This window comes from Mus caroli, unplaced genomic scaffold, assembly GCF_978045245.1.
Source record: "Mus caroli unplaced genomic scaffold, Mus_caroli_1 scaffold_5, whole genome shotgun sequence".
In the NCBI taxonomy this organism is placed as follows: Eukaryota; Metazoa; Chordata; class Mammalia; order Rodentia; family Muridae; genus Mus; species Mus caroli.
The window spans coordinates 154,278,315-154,300,746 of NW_028227260.1; the positions used below are offsets into that span (position 1 = coordinate 154,278,315).

General features: G+C 35.7%; 1 protein-coding gene and 1 pseudogene across 5 annotated transcripts in view; both read right to left on the reverse strand.

Annotated features, from left to right (window-relative positions):
- Positions 1–452: 452 nt before the first annotated feature.
- Positions 453–22,432, reverse strand: part of Vamp7 (vesicle associated membrane protein 7) — a 30,357-nt gene continuing 8,377 nt past the window's right edge. For all 5 annotated transcript variants that reach the window (XM_029473725.2, XM_029473724.2, XM_021154168.2 and 2 more), the window contains 6 exons: positions 19,660–19,717; positions 18,037–18,174; positions 14,380–14,470; positions 11,148–11,215; positions 3,504–3,596; positions 453–2,249 (listed from right to left, as the gene is read on the reverse strand). In XM_029473725.2, the coding sequence (XP_029329585.1) occupies positions 2,181–2,249; positions 3,504–3,596; positions 11,148–11,215; positions 14,380–14,470; positions 18,037–18,174; positions 19,660–19,717 (517 nt within the window). In that variant the 3' untranslated portion in view covers positions 453–2,180. The remainder of the gene's footprint in view (positions 2,250–3,503; positions 3,597–11,147; positions 11,216–14,379; positions 14,471–18,036; positions 18,175–19,659; positions 19,718–22,432) is intronic.
- LOC110287593 (ubiquitin-conjugating enzyme E2 K pseudogene) lies at positions 7,718–8,298 on the reverse strand (annotated as a pseudogene).

Genomic DNA, 22,432 nt, shown 5'->3' on the forward strand with positions numbered 1-22,432 from the left:
AGTGTAAGATGAATAAACCCTTTCCTCCCCAACTTGCTTCTTGGTCATGATGCCTTGTGTAGGAATAGAAACCCTAAGACACAGGATATGCCCAACCCTAACATCCCTACCACTAATCCTCAGTGCAACCCTCTAACCAACCTTAACTCTACCTTTGTAACTGGAATTTCTCTAACCCTCACAACCTTAACATTAACCCTCAGTCTAACCCTCATACCAACCTTAACCAACTAATTTGGTTAATACATGTAATACTATTCCCTCTCTCCATTACCTTCTAACTCCATATCACTAACCCTTTGAACTACCAGTTCCAGAAATCATTATGGAAAAAGATTCACGTTGTAAACCTTGGTATATCCTTAAAGAAAATAAAATCATTTTCTCCACACACCATGGCTAAATGTATTAAAATAAAACTATACTAAAAACTTATTAAAGAAGAAACTCAATGTAGTATTAACTTTTATTAATGTCTTTAGTTTGTGTATCATTTACAAGGAGACTTGTGCCTTCAAAAGCATTCCTACTTATAAATAGAACAAGAAACTCTTAAGTAATTAAACCCTAAAGCATGCACAAAAATTTTATTCAGGTTTTATAAGAAAGGGGAATACATTTTAAGCCTTTATTTGAAATTATTATTTGGGAATGTCAAATATTTTTTTAAGATGAATGTATTTCCTAATAGGAAATAATTATATAATTATAATGAATAGTGTTCATAAAAATGTCTAGAAAGAACAATTGTGTTATGCCTCATGAACAAAAGAAGTGTTCCTATGTGCATTAATTATTTTAAAAAAAGAAGCAGGTAGCATGAACGTGGGAGGTTCCTTATTATAGGACACATAGATATTCAAGGCACATGACTAGGCTAATAGTTGGCTGAGTTCAAAATACTAATTTATTGTTTCATTGAGAAAAGAGTAAAATGTAATATCACTTCTTCAGTAATGGTTCTTCACTTAGTTTTACCTGTTGATAAATAAATGCAATTATATCTAGGATAAAAATTTTTTTCTTCTCAGATAGACATCGACTACTAAATGACTGATGCCAAAGTAGATGAAGCAGCATTACACTCAAATTTTCTTTTACTACAATAAATGTATGTTAAGATATTTTGTATTACTTCTATATAATTAAACCGTCTCTCTTTCAGGTTTTACAACTATTCAAAATTAGGCTGATTGAAGAATTAGTTAAACCATAAAGAAAGATCAAACCATTATTCAAAAAAAGTCAAATCCAAATCCTGGAGTTGACTTCTGACTCTATTCAGTTTGGGTTTTTCCCAGAATAGGAAAAACATCCTACATTACCGCATTTTGTGAGGTTAAAATGCATGCACTTTTAGTATTGCTCCATTCTTTTTCTTTGGTGACACAGAGGTATTTGCCTCCCCTCTCTTCAATTATGAATTTATTAACAACATGTTTGTCCCAAATATGTACAGAAGAAAAAAGAATATGTAAAACCCATAATCCTCAACTTAATCTCAGTTCAACTTGGTAATGGATAAACAGAAGGTATTAAACTATGTGCAGTATGAATAAATAATATACTGAACTTTATTTCAGAAAGTAAATTCTGGGAGAAAGAAAGATAATTCTTGTGCTTCTAATGGGTTATCAAAATGTTTCCTACCATATTGAAATAAAATTTCAATGTTAACTACATTACTTGTATGGGCTCCTAGATATAAGCAGCACTAACAATTATTACAATTCTCAAAATTCTCTATTTATTATTTTGAAGCACCTAAAATTCTCCCATAACAAAAGAGACTAAAATGAGATGTTAGTAATACAATCCACTTCCTAGCACTTTGTGTGAACATACAAAGTTCCTAGTTTTAACAGACAGGTCATAAGTTTGGTGGTTTCCACGTTGGCAAAGGCTTTGTATATTAAAAGCAAAAATGTCTTCCTAAGTAGAAGGTACTACTTAAACTAAAGAAACAAATAAATGCCCTTTCTCATGTGAATAATGATTCAATGTGAAATTAATTAACATAAACCATATGACAGGCAAAGATTAAAACAAGAAAAAGAGAAAAAAAAAGATTAAAGAAACTGGCATTTTCTGAGAGTAGTGAAAAGACAGAGAGAGTCACATGAATTTCCTTTATCTCCTTTCACTCTCATATCCTTCGTTAATGGTAACTTTTTTCTTTCTTATTTCTTCACACAGTTTGGCCATGTAAACCCACCACAGAGAAGTGATACAATGATATAGATGAACACCTGGAAGGAGAAAGAAAGCAATTTTACTTACATGACTCTATCACAAGGTTCACAGAACTCATTAAAAAAAAAAAACACTACGAGTACTAGGAGAGTAATAGCTCTTCAATAACAATAGTGAAACTATATGAAAAATAAGTATTATGAAGACAGATTTTATTATTTTCCTTTTAAAAATGTTGGCATCTAAAATACAGTGGCATGCAGTTTCACAGTTCTATAAACCATGAAAGAAGTATATGTACACACTACGATTCTTCAATCATGATCCAATCAATGCAAAACATATCACATAGCTGACAAATGTTAGTTAAATAGAAGAAATTACATATTAATTTCTATATAATTCTGTTAATAGACTGAACTGGTTGAAAATTTTACATACTAAATGTATGTCTGAGTATATACGGGTATGCACATTTGTCAGTGTATATGCACAAGTCATAGAACTCTGTCTTCCTCTACTGTTTTCCTATTTACTTTTTGAGACCAAGGCTCTCACTGACTATGAAGCTCACCTTTTCAACTAGGTTGTCTTACTAAACAAGCTCCCAGGATCTACATGTCTACATTGCACACGCTGGGATGACAGGTACCCATGGCTATGTCTAGACTTTTAGGTGGGTGTTGGGAAATTTGGATTTAGGTCTTCTTGCTTACAGAGCAAGAGTCATCTCTTCAACCTGAATTTTATTTATCCCATTATACATAAAAATTCTCAATAGGGAGAAAAAGAGTTTACGTGGAGGGTGATATTTAATGCTAATTTCACAAGAAAAGATATTTCCTGGTCATGTACTTTATGATGAAAAGGTGAATGTAGGGCTGGAGAGATGTCTCAGTGGTTAAGAGCAATGACTGCTCTTCTAGAGGTCCTGAGTAAAATTCCCAGCAACCACATGGGTGGCTTACAACCATTTACAATGGGATTTGATTCCCTCTTTTGGTATGTCTGAAGACAGCTACAATGCACTCATATATGTAAAATCAATCAATCTTTCAAAAACCAATGTGCCAGGCAGTGGTGGAGCACACCTTTAATCTCAGCACTTGGGAGGTCAGCCTGGTCTACAGAGTGAGTTCCAGGGCAGCCAGGGCTACACAGAGAAACCCTGTCTCGAAAAACAAACAAAACAAAACAAAAACCTGATGAATGTAGCACAATTGGAGTGATAATCATTACTAAAGAATCCCAGCACCCAATTTCTTAAAGAGTCAAAAATAAGCTCATATACTAAAGAGAGAAAAACTTACAATTGATACAATGATGATGATGATAGTGAGCTTGATATTCTTCATACACATGGCTCGAGCAAGATTTCTGCTGGTAGTTTTGAAAGTGACAGACTAAAAAACAATCATCAGTTGTTTTATTCTTCACACTGACTATATGAATGACTTGTAGTAACAATCTGCAAATTGTTATTTTAATCAATTCTCTCACTTTTATGATTCTAAGGATGAAACCCAGGGCCCCTGATCATAAAAGATAAGAAATATAAAGAGAATGTCTTGTGCCATGTACTATAAAAGCATTTACCTTTCAATAAAAAAAAAATAAAAAAAAAAAAAACCTTTGGCCAATGAACTGAGGCAGGAAACAGGAGGTAAGAGTTGGAGGGGGGAATGGGGGGGGGGCAAGCACAAGGGAGATTCACTTGGACAGAGAAAAAGACGGTTACAAGAGAACAAGGAACTATACTACTGAACCAGAGTCCAAGCCTTATTTTCACTAGTTCTGTTTAAATTCAAATGTCTTTTCCCCTTCCTTCTCTTTTCAAGTCATTCAGAATCAGTACTTATCCTGAGCAGAGTTCTTTGAAATCTATAATAAGCAATAGGAACTCACTGACAAGGCTTTACTTCTTTTCCTTCTATTTGTAGCAATGTACACAGTGTTGAATGAACAAGTGATTTTATTTTAGGGGGAAAACATTTTCTATTTTAAATTTTTAATAAGAAAGTCTTATTCCAAACCAACTGGTTATAAGCATATTAGTTGATCTTTGGGCTTTGAACCACACATATAAATGTCTGATTTTCCTAGGAACATATGTATTTACTTATTGTCAAAAACCCATAGGTAAGATAAGATTCCTTCAGTTATCCATTTTCTTTTCAATCATCACTTTTTCAGTGAGTAAAGCATTTTCACCAAGACACAAGAAGTTTAAAACAAATAGGTAAACAAATAATGAAATGTACTAATTACCTAGCAATTCTACTCCTAGGTATACTGTACAAAAGATATTATGTGAAAGCTCAAAAAAGCCATATAAAAATGTTTTGGGTTATTTTTTTCATATCTAAAAGTGGACACTACCAAAATATCCATAAGCCATAATGAATTATTATATAATAATCAAAACAAAAAACTTACTAATATATTTACACAATCAACATGTCATGGATTAGTGTAACAATTTTGACAGAAAGAAAAATAGAGTAAATATTATAGCTTCTTTTTATAATTTTTGCAGACTCAACATGGTGGTTTGAATATGCTTGGCTCATGGGAAGTGGCACTATTAGGAGATACGGCCTTTTGGGGATAGGTATGGCTTTGTTGGAGGAAGTGTGTCACTGTGTAGGCAGGCTTTGAGATCTCCTAATGCTCAAGCTCTGCCTAGTACAGAAGACAGCCTCTTCTTGGTTGCCTGCAGAAGACAGTCTCCTGCCTGCCTTCAGATCAAGTTGTTGAGATCTTAGCTCCTTCTTAGCACCATGTCTTCCTAGATACTGCCATGTTTCATTCCATGATGATAATGGAATAAACCTCTTAAACTATAAGTCAGTCCCAATTAAATGTTGTTCTTTATAAATGTTGCCTTGGTCATGGTGTCTCTTCACAGCCATGAAACCGTAACTAAGACAGAAGTGGTATCAGGCACTGGAGTATTGCTGTGATAGGCCTGACCATATTTTTGCCTAGAAAAATGTGAATTTTGAAAGCAGTGGAATGCTTTAAGTTGGGGACAGTGTGCCATCCTAGTAGAAACATAGAAGACAGTGGTGCTGAGGGTGATTTGATCTTTGGGGGCTTGGCTCAAGAGGTTTCAAAGAAGACTTTAGTATGTTGCCTAGCGATCATTCTTGTGATATTTTCGTGAAGAATGTGGCTGCTTTTTGCCTTTGTCCCAAAAGTCTGATTGAGACTAAGGTAAAGAGGTTTTGATTAATTGCATTGACAAAGGAAGTTTCAAAAAACCCTATTTTAGAATTTGTCCTTGTGGTTCACCCTTATGAGGAGCATTTTGATCAAGTGTAGCAAGGTTAGAAAAGAAAAATACAAAATGCATGCTTCAAAGATTAAAGAGGCACCAGGAAGTGAGGTGTAACTAAATCCTGTGTTCAAGGATATTAAATGGAATTAAGGGAGTGGTGACCTCAGGGTGAGATACCACTCAGCTAAGCTTATTTTGGGGTCTGTAGTTGCACAAGGGATAGTTATATCATGTTAGGGATTATTATGACCTGGTTATTGTTTTCATTTGAATATAAGGAGATATGATTGTATGTCAAATTGACAAGGGATGGACTGTGATGGCTATTCTTGGTTGTCAACTTGATGATATCTAGAATGAACTACAATCCAGAACTTATAAATATCTTGTGAAGATAATTTAAAGAAAAGCTTAGGTCCAGACATGGTAGCACATAGCTTTAATCCCAGCACTTAGGGACAGAGGCATGCAGATCTGTGATTACAAGGTTAGACTACAGAGCAAGTTCCAGGACAGCCAAGCTTAAGTAGTGAAGGAAATCATCAAAACCAAAAAACTGATGAAGATGTAATAGAACAAGGGGGCCATGTTTAAGACCCACCAAGCAGTAGAACTTGGCAGTTTCACCCATGTAGCTCTGGCTTTAGAGTGAAAAGTAGAAGAGGTGTCCTGAATTAGCCATGATTAAGAAGAGACCAGCATTGCTGAGGTGAAGTCTTCTGGGAAGTGTTTTCTGAGAGCACAAAGAAGCTGTATTCCAGGGATGGACCTCCTGATGACAGCGAGACTTGGTGATATGTAAGACTCACATCACTGGTTTTGAAGGCATTAAGGGGTCATGGAGAGCAGCTGAGGCTTGGCACTGTAAGAGGCTAGGGAAAGCCATTGGTGAAGGTGCAGCTGCAGTAGCAGTTGATGGCCCAGGATTGAAGGAGTCATGTAAAGGAGTTCAGGCTTGGCACCATAAAGAGAGCCTATGAGAGGCTATTGGTGATGCCCAGTTGCAGCAGAGAAGACTCTAGTGTATTAGATATGCCAGTACCATGGGATGATCACCAAGAACAGCAGCAACAGTGGAGTGGATCAACCTAAGCTTAAAATGCTATAGAGGGCAGAGCTGGAGAAGTGGCTCAAACCCTTTGGAGGAGCCCAGACAATCATGTGTGGATCCCAGACACTGGAACAAGAAATTGTGAAGTAGAAGTTGCCTTGGAGACCCCAAGATGTTAGGGATGCCAGAACCATGGGATACCTGTCAAGGAAAACTGCTAACAGGGAATAAAACCAGCCCAAGAGAAAGAATTGTGTTTCAGTAAACAAAACTGAAAGGAGTTGGACATCAGGTATGGAGATGCAGAGTTTGAAGGTTTTGGTCTTGTTTGGGTCCAGTATTTCTACACTATGACATTTTGGAATAGTAATGTATATTCTGTGATATTGGAAGTATATGATTTGGTTTTTGATTTTGATTGTATAGAGGATTACAGTTAAGAGACTGCATGAATCTCAGAAAAGACTTTAGACTTTTAAACATTGTTGAGACTGTGAAAGACTATTCGGACTTTTGAAGTTGGACTAAATGTATTTTATATTATGCTATGGGTAGGTATGGCCCCCATAGACTCACGTTTGAACAAGTCTATCCCCATAGGAAGGCTATAGGGGGAATGCAGTGGTTTGAATATGCTTGGCCCATGGGAAGTGTCACTATTAGGAGGTATGGCCTTGTTAAAATAGGTGTGGCCTTGTTGGAGGAAGTGCATCATTGTGTAGGCAGGTTTTGAGGTCTCCTAGTTCTCAAGCTGCATCCAGGTGCAGAAGAGAGGCTCTGCCTAGCTGCCTGTAGAAGACAGTCTCCTTCTGCCCACCTTTGGATCAAGTAACCTTTTTTTTTTTACCTTTTAATTGGTATAGGATTCTGCACAAGTAACATTCTTCTCTGTTAATAAGTTGTGGGATACCAGGTTATTGGATATGCTTTTCTATACTATTATTAAAATGCTTATAGGGAAAATAATTCTGTAATGTTTAAAATGATGGTCTGTTCAGCTACCCATCTGAAGGAGTCAAGTACAAGCATGGAAGTAAATCCAAAGATACAGAGGACTCATGTTAACAACAGTAGGTAGCTTTGATGCAACACCAACAATGTTCAAATATTACCTTAATTATTTCAAAAACACTGAAACAACTTGCTAGTATTATTGAACTGTTAAACATTAAAGTAGTATGTTTTAGCTTATCTAAATTTTTAAACTATTAAGAAAAATATTAAAGTATTTCCTCTTTTTAAATTACACAGATGTTTAATTAACTTTATTTACAGAGTAGGTATCCTCCCCTTCACCCAGATTCTAGTGGTACCTAATAGCATCCTTAGGCAAGAGGCAAGAATGGCAGTTTAAAAATAATTATGTAGAATCCTGAGACTAACAGATTGGTACTCATTAAGAAAAGCAAGTGGGGATAGTAGCATTTCTCTATGTCTCAGTTACTCAAAAGCAGTTTTGTTCCAGTCCCTATATAACATGATTTTGAAGACAAGGCTACTATTACTGCATTCCTATCAAATTCCACAGTATATAGTTTTGTTTTTATTTTTGTTTTTATTTTTTGTGTGTATGTATGTGTGTATCCTGTACTAGAAAATTGTTTTCCAGCATACATGTATGTTCAAAGCTAAGCTGTTTTCACATTTCCTGATTTTGTTTGAGCTAATTTGCTACTACTGCATCTTGTGGATCATCTGGTTCTGCAGTTGTCAACAGTGCTTAGAATGACAACAGCATGCAGAAAGTCACTGGTACCATCTATTGTTTTTTCAGGATATCTCAACAGGTATCCCCTCTGACAGAACTAATAATTAGGATGCCATATTTTAGTGATAAACCAGACTTTAGGAGGGTTAAATGTATGTGATTCTTTGAATGAGAAACGTCCCCAACGGGCTCTGGCATTTGAACACAAGGTTCCCAGTTAGTGACACTGCTTAGGGGTGTTTGGAAGTTGTAGCATTGCTGGAGGAAGTATGTCACTGGGGGTAAACTTTGAGAGTATACAGTCTTAGTCTAGATTTCCAGTTCTCTGTTTCATGATATAATCTGTTTCCTGCTCCTGCCACCACAACATGCTTGTTATCATGGCTGCTCACCATAATGGACTCTTTACCACTCTGGAAACATAAGCCAAAATAAATTGTTTCATCCAAAAAGATGATGATTTTGATAAGGGAATTTTATCACAGCAATAGAAAATTAGCTAATAAAATGGAAATGTTTCCAGTATTTTAACCTCTACTTGGTATCTTACTCATCAAATGGTGTGTCTTTTTTATTGCTGTGAAGAGATGCCTTGGTCTCTTCCACCATTTCTATCACCACTGCCACCTCAACATGAGCGTAAGTAGTGCTACCCCTGCCAACACATTTCCCATCAATGTTGGAATCTCCAACATATCCAGCCACCTAAATCTCTAGATGAATCTAAGGCTGGCTCCACAAGACAGAACTCATGCCTAGTCTGTTAAGTAGGCCCCAAATCCCATAGATGGTTAGGTTATAGGCATGAGGGGGTGACCTAATATTATTCTGCAAAATAGCTATAAAGAATAAACTGCTCCCTAAGTTCTCTTTATATTTGTGCATCTCCCAACCGATACAAGAGAAGCTTCTTTTTACAACATATTGTGATTAATAAAGTGACTCATAAACTGGTTAGCATGCAGACAATAACAGACTGTGGACTGCCTATCTCTAAATGGGACCTCAATATCATACTTTCGCTTCCATAAGTCTCAGGGAGTATCATAGATAAGGGGGTAAAAAGTTTGTAAGAGTCAAACATATTGGACATCTGCAGCAAAACTCTTCTTGTCAGATATGACAGAGCCGTTGAATGCATGGACTCACAGCAGCTGTGAATACATGTACAAGATTAAGGCAGCCAAAATCCAAGCATGGATGAAGGATGGGGGAGGAGCTCATAAAATCCCACCCTCAAATAAAGACCTATTGTCAATTGATGGCTGTTAGGGGAGAAGAGTCAGGGGTTTTTTTAGTGATGTCATCAATGAGAGTCTGCCTATGTTCCTGTAGACTATCTGATACCAATGCATATACAGGTAGCACTGAATAGACTCAGCACACAAAGTTGGGAGAGAAACAAGTGAAAAATAGGGGATGAATTGGCAGGGATGAAAAGTGGGGTAGCACTGATCAAAATGAACTATAAGTGTATATGAAATTTTATCACTGGGAGGCCTGCTCTTTTCTGAAGGGAAATGAAGAGGGAGTAGATCTGGGGGAGGTGTGTGTGTATGGAGAGGAACTGGGAGAAGAGGAGGGAGGGGAAACTGTAGACAGTTTATAATATATGGAAGAAGAACAAATTAATAAAAGAAAAATTAAAAATTATAGAAATTAAAAATCTTTATATCATTGTTCTAATTACCATATACTTTGATGAAAAGCTTATAAAATGCCACAAAACCCAACAGTTGTCATACAACCTCCTACAACCTGCCATTACTAAATGTCAATATTAAAATTAACAATAACAAAAGTTCAAATACCTGTTAGAACATAACATGTATCATGCCAAGCATTTTACATATAGTTTAATTCTTAGAACTCCATGAAAAAGGTATATTGCCATTTTATAGATTATGACAATTGAGGTAGAAAGAGGTTAAGTAATGTGCTTAAGGTCATATTACTAGAAAATGGTATTAAAATCCTGACAGTATGATTCTAAAGTTCAGGCTCTTAATCACTACAGTCTTGTTGCTAGTCACAATCAACATCATTATGATGTTTTTATAGTCATCGTGATATTTACAGTATAATCACCTTGGAGATATGCATGTCTGTGATAAATTATCTAAAGTTAATTGAAGTAGGAAGATCCACCTTAAATATGGGCAGCATCATTTCCTGACCTGAAGTTCTGGACTAAATAAAGAAGAGAAGCAAGCTAAGAGTCTGTATCCATTGCTTTCTGCCTCCTGAATATGAGGCACAATATGACCAGCTGTCTCAAGATTTTACTTCTATGATTTCCTCACCATAATGGACTAAATACCCACACTGTGAGCAAAAATAAACTTCTTTAAGTTCCTTTTATCAGGTATTTTGTCACAATGAAGAAAGTAACTAATACCATGATTAGCCAATCACTGATGGCTTTTAATGTGAAAATTTTTAATCTGTTAAAGATCTCCACATATTTATTTTTTCAAAGCACTTGTAATAAACTACATAGAAAATGTAAAGAAATATGTGAGAGTAGAAAAAAGTAATTAATGGCACATTTCAACCTATGCCTTTGGCTTGATATAAGGAAAAAATCAAGCTAACACTATAAACACCAAAGGATTCACAATGAGTTATACCCAGCCAAAACGTCCGGGGAAGTATATAAGGTGATCAATTGAAAAACTTTGCTTCAATGCAAAGTTATAGGAAATTATAAAAGCTTCATTAATGGTTACTGAGAGACTGGATGTTTTGTATGTCTCACTGCTACCTTTCTTATCAAAATATGATAACATCATAGACATGAGAAAGGAAACAGAGAAACAAACCACCTTAATATAAAATTTAAGACCATTCCCATATTATCTTAGCTATCAGTGCAATTATTCTAATACCCTGGGAAAAATATATTCCATACTTACTGAATCCACAAGGTTTTCTGTTTTATCTATCAGCAATTCCAACCTTTCTCCACGTTGAGCAACCAAATCTGGAAATATTTTTAGAAATAAAAATAAGATTTTATATTAGAAATAAAGAAACCCACCTACTAAAGCCAAGGCCCTAAAACTGAGATCAAAATTCTAGGAAATCACCATTTGACTACAGAAGAAAATCAGCTAACCCCAATTCAAGACAACAGGTAGTTGCAAAAGGAGACAACAAACAAGCAGTTTCCCAAACAGCTTATTTATGGAAATAGGTAACTTGCCCATTCTGCCCAAATAAACACCTCCTTCCTTTCCCTATCATTACACCACCCCCCGCCCCAAATTGGAGAATATAAACTGTGTTCTTTTGAACTCTGGTCATTGAATGACTGGGTCCTTTGCCCTGATCACAGTGATGTTAGAACTCAAGATGGCACCTCTTTGGCATTAAACAATGCCCACTCTAGTTTTTTGAGGTCATCTAAATTCCCATTTTTATTTCTTCCTGTAAACTTCATCATTACATATCCTTAAAATACATATGCAATTTTGAGGCCACAAGACAACCCAGAAGGTAAGATTTTTTTCACCACCAAGCATGACAACTTGAATTTAATCTCCAGAATACACATAAATGTAGGAGAGAATAGGCTCCAGAGTTGTCCTCTGATCTTCACAGCTACACTGTGGCATGGACCAGGTGCCACACATAAATAAAAAAAAAATATGAATATAATAAGAGATTGATTCAATAATTTCAAAACTCTGGGTGCTGGAGAGATGACTCAGTGGTTAAGAGTACTGAATGTTCTCCTAGAGGTCCTGAGTTCGATTCCCAGCAACCATATGGTGGCTGACAGCCATCTGTAATGGATACCCTCTTCTGGTGTGTTTGAAGACAGCTACAGTGTACTCATATACATAAAATAAATGTTAAAAAATTCAAAACTCTGCATAAGAAAAATCAATGCCTAGATAGCTTTAAAGATAAATTCTATATAAAATATTTCAAGAAAAATATATACTAATTTATCAGAAATTTCTCAAAAAAAATCAAAAGAAAGGAATATTTTTCAACTTATTATATGGGTCCAGTATTATCTTGGTATTAAAGTCAAACAAAGATATCACAAGAGGATCTGGGGTGTGGCTCACTTAGCAGAATTCTTTGCTAGCATGCATAAACCTTGGATTTAATCCTTAGTACTGCATAAACTGGTACACACACCAGTAATTCCAATACTATGGAGGTCAAATCAGGGTGTGATGGTTAGGTTTTTTTAAATTTATTTTTATTTATTATTAGATATTTTTTTATATACATTTCAAATGCTATCCCGAAAGTTCCCTATACCCTCCCTCCACCCTGCTCCCCTACCCACCCACTCCCGCTTCTTGGCCCTGGTATTCCTGTACTGGGGCATGATGGTTAGTTTTAATTGACAACTTGACACAACTTAGAATCACCTAGGAAGATAGTATGAATGAAATATTGTCTAAATCAGATTGGATTGTGGTATATCTGTGAAGAATTGTCTTGATAGCCTTAATTGATGCAAGAAGACCCAGCCAAAATATGTGTGGCAACTATTCCTTGGTTTTTGGCCGAGACATATAAGAGAAAGGTAGATGAGCACTAAGCATACATGCATTTATTCTTTTATATTCTTCACTGTAGATGTAATGTTTCAAGCTACTGCCTTTGTGATTTGCTGCTATGATAGACTATAACATGAATTTATAAGCTAAAACAAACCTTTTCTTCTCTAAGATTTTTTCTCAGGGTATTAAATTAACAGAAATAAAACAGAAATGCAGGAGAACCAGAAGTTCAAGGTCTTCCTTAGCTACATAATAAGTTTGAGAACAGCTAGGGATACAGAAGCTTGTCTCACAAAAAAAGACACCATAAATGGAGAGAACAAATAAGCTAACAACCCCTGACACACTCCCACACTCCCTGCCCTCTCTCATAGGATGGGCTGGTGATCCTGGGTTCTGTAAGAAAGCAGGCTGAACAAGCCATAGAGAACAAGCCAGTAAGCAGCACCCTTCCACGGCCTCTGCAACAGCTCCTGCATCCAGGTTATCTATCAGCTCATGCCTTCAGGTTACAGCCCTACTTGAATTCATGTCCTGACTTCCTTTGATGGTGGATTATGATCCACCATCATCCACCAGTGTAAGGCATAAAACCTTCCCTACTCAAGTTGCTTTTGTTCATGGTGTTTCATTGCAGCAGTATGGTCATCATATCGAAAACATTTCCTAATATATAGGCCTGGGAAGCAAGTAGGGCTAACTACAGATCTTCAATGTTCCCTTCTTTCTTCAAAATCTAATCCACTAGTCTCACCCCTAGCTCTATAACAGACTGCCTGCTGTGGCCTACCCTCCCTTTTTGCCACCAGTTTAAAGGATCACACAGACTTCTCCAATACTCTCCCATACTCATAGCTTTGTTTCAGTCCCATAACTTCAGAAGGCATTACCCACCAGCCAAGCCCTCCAGAGGAGCAAATAGGCCAGTGAAGAAGGTAGGTGAACTTCAGCTCTTTATTTTTCCTTCCTTTCCTCCAAGTTCAATATCCAAGTCTCATCCCCAGCTCTGTAGCAGACTATCTGCTGTGGCCTCTTGCCTCCATTCCCAGGGTACTAAGCAGATGATAGTGAAACAACCTCCTACCCTCTCTCTAGTGGACCTCCTCAGCCTCTCTCTTCTAGCCCATTCCCATTCCTAATTGACAGTTCCCAATAACTAGCAACATACTGAACCAGGAAGCCCCAGTGGGATACTTAGAAACATTCCCTACCAGGCAACACACAATCACCATGCCCTCCTAAGAACCAGAGAGGGCAACAGAAACCAAGGAACAAAACACATACCCAACAAAGACAAGACCAGATATCAGTATCTAGGTCAGTAGCTATCAACCTGTGGGGTCATAAATCAGATATCCTGCATATCAGATATTTATATTATGATTCATAACAGTAGCAAAATTACAGTTATGAAGAAGTAATGAAAATAATTTTATGGTTGTGGTCAGCACAACATGAAAAACTGTATTAAAGGGTCACAGCACTAGGAAGGTTGAGAACCACTGACCTAGATGGTGAAAACAAGGAAGTGCTGTTTCAGTCTCTCTACAGTAATCTGTCTAAAATCTAGTCCACTGTTATTTGTGTTCATATGAAGGGAAACTATGCCATTGAAACATACCTATGTTTCTGACCATTATTCCTTTCAGTTCATCCACTTGTGCTTGAGTCTCCATCACTTTGTCTAGGCTCTTATTCTCAGAGTGATGCTTCTACAAGATAATAAGTTTTAACTTGCAATATTAAGGCATTATTTATAATAATAAATAAAGAATAACAACCTATACTGAAGAATGCTATACAATTATAGGTTCTATTATATAAAAAACATATATATGAGAAATAGTTTTAGATTTAGGAAAAATATTGGCAATATAAAATTTGCTATCATATTAAATGCATTTTAGTATAAATATATCATTTTAAGTAAAATTCAGTAAATGTGTTACAAAATATGAAATATATGAGACTCTTAGGACAGAAATGAGGGGATAATCTGTGCTTATAAAAGAAGGTAGGTACCTTTGATTCTTCACTTCTTTAACATTATGAAATGGAGGCATACTCACTTTTTTAAAAAAATCTGTTCTTTTATCTGATGTGATCACAACATTGGCTTCTCACAAGATCTAGAGTCTAAAACACTGATGATAGTATATATTTTGATATTACTATTCAATGCTAATAATGATAAATATTACAATATTATTTAATCCACTATAAAGCTGTTTGATATAGATATTTTCATTATCTCTATTTGTTATAGGGAGGAAATTAGTAATTTAAAGGATCAAACACAGATTTGGAGCTAATAACAAACCAGTTAATAGTTTTGCTGCTACTTAGAATATATTTAAAAATAGGAAAAGAGAAACTAATTAAAAATGCATAGTTTTCCATATTCACAATGAAATTATAGTTAGAGGTTATATCTTTGCACTCAAATAATCTTTTTTTATTATTAGATATTTTCTTCATTTACATTTCAAATGCTATCCCCAAAGTCCCCTATACCCTCCCCCCGCCCTGCTCCCCAACCCACCCACTCCCACTTCTTGGCCCTGGCATTCCCCTGTGCTGGGGTATATAATCTTCGCAAGACCAAGGGCCTCTCCTCCCAATGATGGCCAACTAGGCCATCTTCTGCTACATATGCAACTAGAGACATAGCTCTGGGGGTACTGGTTAGTTTATATTGTTGTTCCACCTATAGGGTTGCAGATCCCTTTAGGTCCTTGGGTACTTTCTCTAGCTCCTCCATTGGGGGCCCTGTGTTCCATCCAATAGATGACTGTGAGCATCCACTTCTGTAGAAAAGTATTTTGAAAGATGCTGACCATCATTTATAGCATAAAAATGCAGATAAAAACACAATGAGATGCCAATATATACCCACTAAAATGACTAGGATGAATGACAGAAACAATAAATGTTGACAAAAATGAAAAACACTGGAACTGCTAATGAGAATTTAAAATGGTACAATAACTTTGGAAAAATAGTGTAATAAATTTTTAAATGACATATTATCTACCATATTGCCCAGAAATTTAATTTCTAGCTATTTACCAAAGAAATAAAAACATATGTCCACACAAAGACTTGAGATTCACAGAACTTTACTCATGCAACACAAATGTCTAGCAACAGATAAATAGGTAAAACATTATTTATACAGTATTGTTCAGCAGAAAAAAAAAATAAGCTGACTTACTCATCATGGATAAGTAGTGTAAGCATTATAATGAGAGAGAAAGAAACAAGAACCATCAGAGTACCTACTTTTGACTGTCCTTAAAGAAAAATCTAGAAAAGACAAAACTAATCTACAGAAATAAAATATAGATCAGTAATTTGCTGGATTAGAATATTTGGGTTGGTGACTTACTAGGAAGGGGGATGGGGGAAGTTTAAGGTAATGGAAAGGCTTTTTATCTTGACTATAGTAGCATTTCAGAGTTACACACACACACACACACACACACACACACACACACACAAACTATCAATTCAGTTGACAATGAGGAAATTATACAGATGAACAGATTTTCACATGACTAATTTGAGCTATTCAAAAATCAAACTTGGATGAGAAAAAGGTTTATATATAGGTTAAAAGGCCAGTTGACATGTTTAGTGGATTTAAGCTTATGAAAAAAAAGAATATTGATGCAAAAATACTCAATAAAATTATTGCAAACTGAATCCAAGAACACAGCAAAATCATCATTCACCATGATCAAGTAGGCTGCATCCCAGGGATGCAAGGTTGGTTTAATATACGAAAATCCATTAACGTAATGCACTATATAAACAAACTCAAAGGAGAAAAACCACATGATCATCTCCTTAGATGCAGAAAAAAGCATTTGACAAAATACAACATCCCTTCATGTTAAAGGTATTGGAGAGATCAGGAATTCAAGGCCCATATCTAAACATAATAAAAGAAATTTATTGCAAACCAACAGCCAATATCAAATTAAATGGAGACAAACTTGAAGCAATCCCACTGAAACTGGGGACAAGGCAAGTATGCCCACTCTCCCCATATCTATTCAATACAGTACTCAAAGTGTTAGCTAGAAATATAAGACAACAAAAAGAGATCAAGGGGATACAAATTGGAAAAGAAGAAATAAAGGTATCACTATTTGCAGATGATACGATAATATACATAAGTGACCCCAAAAATTCTACCAGGGAACTCCAGCTGATAAACAACTTCAGCAAAGTGTCCGGATATAAAATTAACTCAAATGAATCATTAGCCTTCCTTTATACAAATGATAAACAGGTTGAGAAAGAAATTAGAGAAACAATCCCCTTCACAATAGCCACAAATAGTATAAAATATCTCGGGGTAACTCTAACCAAACAAGAGAAAGACCTATATGACAATAACTTCAAGTCTCTCAAGAAAGAAATTAAAGAGGATCTCAGAAAATGGAGAGATCTATCATGCTCATGGATTGGCAGAATTAACATAGTAAAAATGTCGATCCTACAAAAGGCAATCTATAGATTCAATGCACTCCTCATCAAAATCCCAACACAATTCTTCAAAGACATGGAAAGAGCAATTCTCAAATTCATCTGGAAAGGCAAAAATCCCAGAATAGGGAAAACAATTTTTAATGATAAAAGAATGGCTGGGGGAATCACCATCCCTGACCTCAAACTTTACTACAGAGCAGTAGTGATAAAAACTGCATGGTGGGCTGGAGAGATGGCTCAGAGGTTAAGAGCACTGACTGCTCTTCTGAGTCCTGAGTTCAATTCCCAGCAACCACATGGTGGCTCACAACCATCCGTAATGAGGTCTGACTCCCTCTTCTGGAGTGTCTGAAGACAGCTACAGTGTCCTTATGTATAATAAATAAACAAATCTTTTTAAAAAACTGCATGGTATTGGTACAGAGACAGACACATTGATCAATGGAACAGAATTGAAGACCCTGAAATAAAACCACACACTTACAGTCACTTGATCTTTGACAAAGACACCAAAAATATACAATGGAAAAATGAAAGCATCTTCAATAAATGATGCTGGTCTAACTGGCTGTCTGTATGTAGAAGAATGAAAATAGACACATATTTGTCACTTTGTACAAAGACCAATTATCTTTCTACACTAAAATGAACCTTTATGTCTTTTAATGGGGAAACTTTATTATATTGTGTTCTACAAGTCAGGGCCCCTAGATTCATGGTGTCTGAAGGTAATAAAGAAGAAAATATAAATCAAAACACTATGATCTGAGATAAACCTTACCAGTTGTGCAGCCAAAACACTTGAAAACTCGCTATTCATAGCATAAGGAAGTGCAGTTTGTGCTCTTGAACCATAAGTTGTCTGGAATCTCTTCTTTACTTCATTCAAAAAACTGAAGGCTCGAGAACGCTCAAAATCCTATAAAATGAGAAATATTGTACTCATATTTACAAAGTAAACAAATATATGTGGCAGATTGGTAACAATATAATAGGTAATGTTTACTGACAAGTGACTCCATGAGGAAGAACCAGAATTGATCCTTTTTCATAGATCAGGAACCAAAGACTCCAAAAGACAACTAACTTGCCATATATCAAATAGCTAGTAAATTAAAAAGCTGATAGCCAAATCTAAACTAAATACAATGTTATATAGAATATTACCTCAGGGGTCAGGAATTGATTTTTAATTCTTTCAGTTCTTTCACATAATCTATTGCAAGAACCAACATAATGAGACAGTCAATATATCCATAAAAATAGTATAGTCTGAGGGCTGGAGAGATGACTCAGTATTAAGAGTGCTAGTTGTTCTTTGAGAAGATCCAAGTTTGGTTACAGCACCCAGGTTGGGCAACTCACAACTGAAATCACAGCTTAAGAATTTTGCTGCTTAGGCTGGAGAGATGGCTCAGTGGTTAAGGGCACTGACTGCTCTTCCAGAGGTACTGAGTTAAATTTCCAGCAACCACATGGTGGCTCACAACCATCTGTAATGAGATCTAATACCCTCTTCTGGTGTGTCTAAAGACAGCTACAGTGTACTCATATGCATAAAGTAAGTAAGTAAATAAATAAATAAATAAATAAATATTTTTAAGAAAAGAATTTTGCTGATTAACTTAGACCATTTGACATATGTCATTGACCATATGACAATTTTCATCTACTCCAACATTTTCACATCAGTCCTTTCAGATAAAGCTGGACTTTATTGTGAAATCAGAGTTAAAAGCCATTGTGATGATCAATGTAATTGAACGTCATTTCCACATAGTTTAAACCAAAGTTTAGTTAAACCTTTCTAGGCCCTCTGCATATATGTTATAGGTGTTAGCCTCCTGGTTTTGTGGACTCCTAACAGTGGGAGTTGAGGTAGTTCTCATTTTTTTGTCTACTCTTGGGAACCTTCTCCTCCTATTGGGTTGCCTTGCCCAGCCTCGATAGAAGGGTTTGTGCCTAGTCTTACTGTATCTTGTTATGCTGTGTTCAATTGATGCCCCTGAGAAGCCTGCTCTTTTCTGAAGAGAAATGAAGGAGAAGGGGACGTGGAGGGACACTGGGAGGAAATGGAGGGAGGGGACTGGGAGGAGTGGCAGGATGTATTGAAACAAAAAAATTAAAAGATCTGAAAACAAAAATAACAATCATAAACACCAATTTCAACATACTGTATGTTGATAAGGGTTCAGAGAGATTAAGCAAAAATATCAAAACTGAGCTGAATTATACATATTTAAGTATCAAACCTTGTCATAAGATGCTTTTTATAACAAATGCAAAGTTTAGAAAAAATTTCTATACTTTTCGTATCACCATTACCCATCATAGGTATAGATGATTAATAATTGGCTGCATTAGTATACATAGTGAAATAGCAATATACCTTCAAGTTACTTACATCATCAGTGATACAAAGATACACAATCCTGTCTTGGCAGATGTAATGAAACAAATAACTGTAGAATAAAAGATATAAAACTTATTGTAGTTTTAAGCATTGCCTACTTTATTTCTAAGTTCTAGCTATATATAAGCCATGTCAAACTTTACTATCGTGATTACAAATCCATTTTCATCTTCCTCTTCCTCATGCATTTCTATCTTTGGTTAAACTTACAGGAATGAATAAAATGAGAAGTTCTCTTTCCTAAATATAATAATGTGCATCAACCATTAAAATGCTAGCTAGAAAAGCATAATTGGATTCCTAAGGCCTAAAGGAGAGATGTCTTAGAAGAGACAATTAAAATTAATTCCCAGTGAGCCATAGGATTTTTGTTTTTGTTTAGCTTTTTCCTGGCAAACATCTTTAGTAGCAAATTCTCTGTACTTCTGTCATGCATTTGAGCAAGTGAATGTGCAGGATAGTAAGGATACAGATTGTAAAACCATCAGTTCCCGCTTTTTTGGGATCATAGTACAAGGAATTACAATGCAGTGTGACAAATAAGTTGATAAGGAAATCGAGGGTATTATATAGTATTCTAGTGACACAGAGGAAGCAGGTAATGGACATTTATCAAAGGGTAAAAGTGATATATGATCTGAATTCTAAAGGATAAGTGATAGATGCAAAGAGTCAGCCAGGAGTATACAAACATGCAAAATTAGGCAGTGTAAGAATGTGGATATAAAAGAGCACATACTAAATATTGGTATGTTCACATGACAAAAGTACAGAACATACAGAAAAAAGGAACTGCCGAGACAGATGATAGTGAGAAAGTAAGTAGATACTAGGTTATACAAAATTTTATAAACTGCTTTGAGAAAAATGAAAAAATTCAAAACAGTTTTGCCTGGGGCAGGTAATGCTATTATATGATAATATCTGAAATCAGTATGTAATCCTTCACCTGAGCTCCAGTCCCACCTATGCTTCCATCTATCATACTTAATATTTTAAAAACGTGCTCTGTTTTCCCGAACAGATTTTTAAAAACAAGTATGGTAACCATACGGCAATAAAAGGTGAGAAATATTACAAATATTATGAAGAATCAAAGAAATTAACACTGAATAGTAAATTGTTAAGTATGGATACAAAACAAAATCACGGACTAAAGTAGTAGAAGACAAGGTCACTGAAGAAAAAAGTAGAGAAAGACTGAGCTGACAAACTTGTAGAGGACAGGTAAATATTTGGTGAGGAAGTGAAATATAATTCTGAAGTTTTAGGTTTAGCTTACTAAGTGCCCATTGGAAATATTCCATATATACAATGTAGATGTTTTAATTTTGGTATACAGAAGTAAAAGTTATGTTATTGAGATGACAAATATGATTATGTGACTGAAATCAGGGCAGAGGGTGAAAAAGAAAAACAATTCCGTGATTAAACCTCACTGAACAAACATAGGAGGAGCAGGTAGAGAGATCACAGAATGTATAAAATATTATCTTCTACTAAAACTTATATTGTACTTATATTTCCTAGCTTTCCTTGTCGCTAGAGATAGGTATGTTACTAAATTTTGGCTCTAATAATACTAGTGGAAGAAATATTCCCTTCCTCACTCTAAAAGAATTCCATGTTTCTTCCCAGCATTTTCATAGGCATTGATTAGCAACACATACATTGTAAGCATGCAATGTTTTGAATAAACTATAAATCCATACTCAACAGACACTGATATTATTTAAGCCTTATTACAATCTCTGGGCCCCTAAACCTAAACTGTTATGATGTGGACTATAAAACCTGTTTTTCTTTTAAAGATTTATTTTACACACACACACACACACACACACACACACACACACACGCACACACACACACTGTAGATGTTTATGGACATACCAGAAGAGGGCATCAGATCCCACTACAGATGGTTGTGAGCCACCATGTGGTTGCTGGGAATTGAACTCAGACCTCTGGAAGAGCAGTCAGTGCTCTTAACCACTGAGCCATCTCTCCAGCCCCTATAAAACCTGTTAAGTTCTCAAAGATGATACATTCTCTGGCATTTATAGAAGTCTGGTAAAAAAAGATGAGGAGTTTCTCCAAGAAAGTAGAGTCACTAACCATACCCCATTTCAAATGGTTGTGAAGTAATTATTTGATCACTGATAGTAAGAAATGATTTGTGTTTCTTGTTATTCTCTTTTACAAATAAAAGTTTGTAACTCTCATTCCAGTGATCCTGTTCTTATTTCAACATTGATGGTAGGAGGATGATAGCAGGGAAAACATATGACTTGTTCTGTTTTGTTCTTTTTTTTTTTTTTTTTTGACCACCAGGCCATAGGACTTCCTAGACCAGATGGAAAGGACTGTGCATCACCCAGAAACTATGGACATACAGCAAAACACAGCAACCAGATAAGTCTTTAGAGTTAGGTATGTTCAGTATTTGAGAAAGAAAGTTCATCCAGGTATTTTGATGGCTGACGAAGTAAAAGGGAAGACTTAAAGTAATCCTTAAATTACTTAAAGTAATTCTACTATAATAAATTTTTCCAGAGTAAAAGCTTTACTTAAGCCTAAAACAACATAGCCAAAGATGGCAGTTCCTAACTTCCTATCTAGCTAGCTTGACTACATGACTATATAGTGAGGAGGAAAAAAAATGTAAGCAGAAACTTTAAATAGTAAAATGCAAGGATACTTCTGACCCATGCCTTTAAAAACACCAGAAAAAAAACACCGAGACATTATAACAATAAAAGAA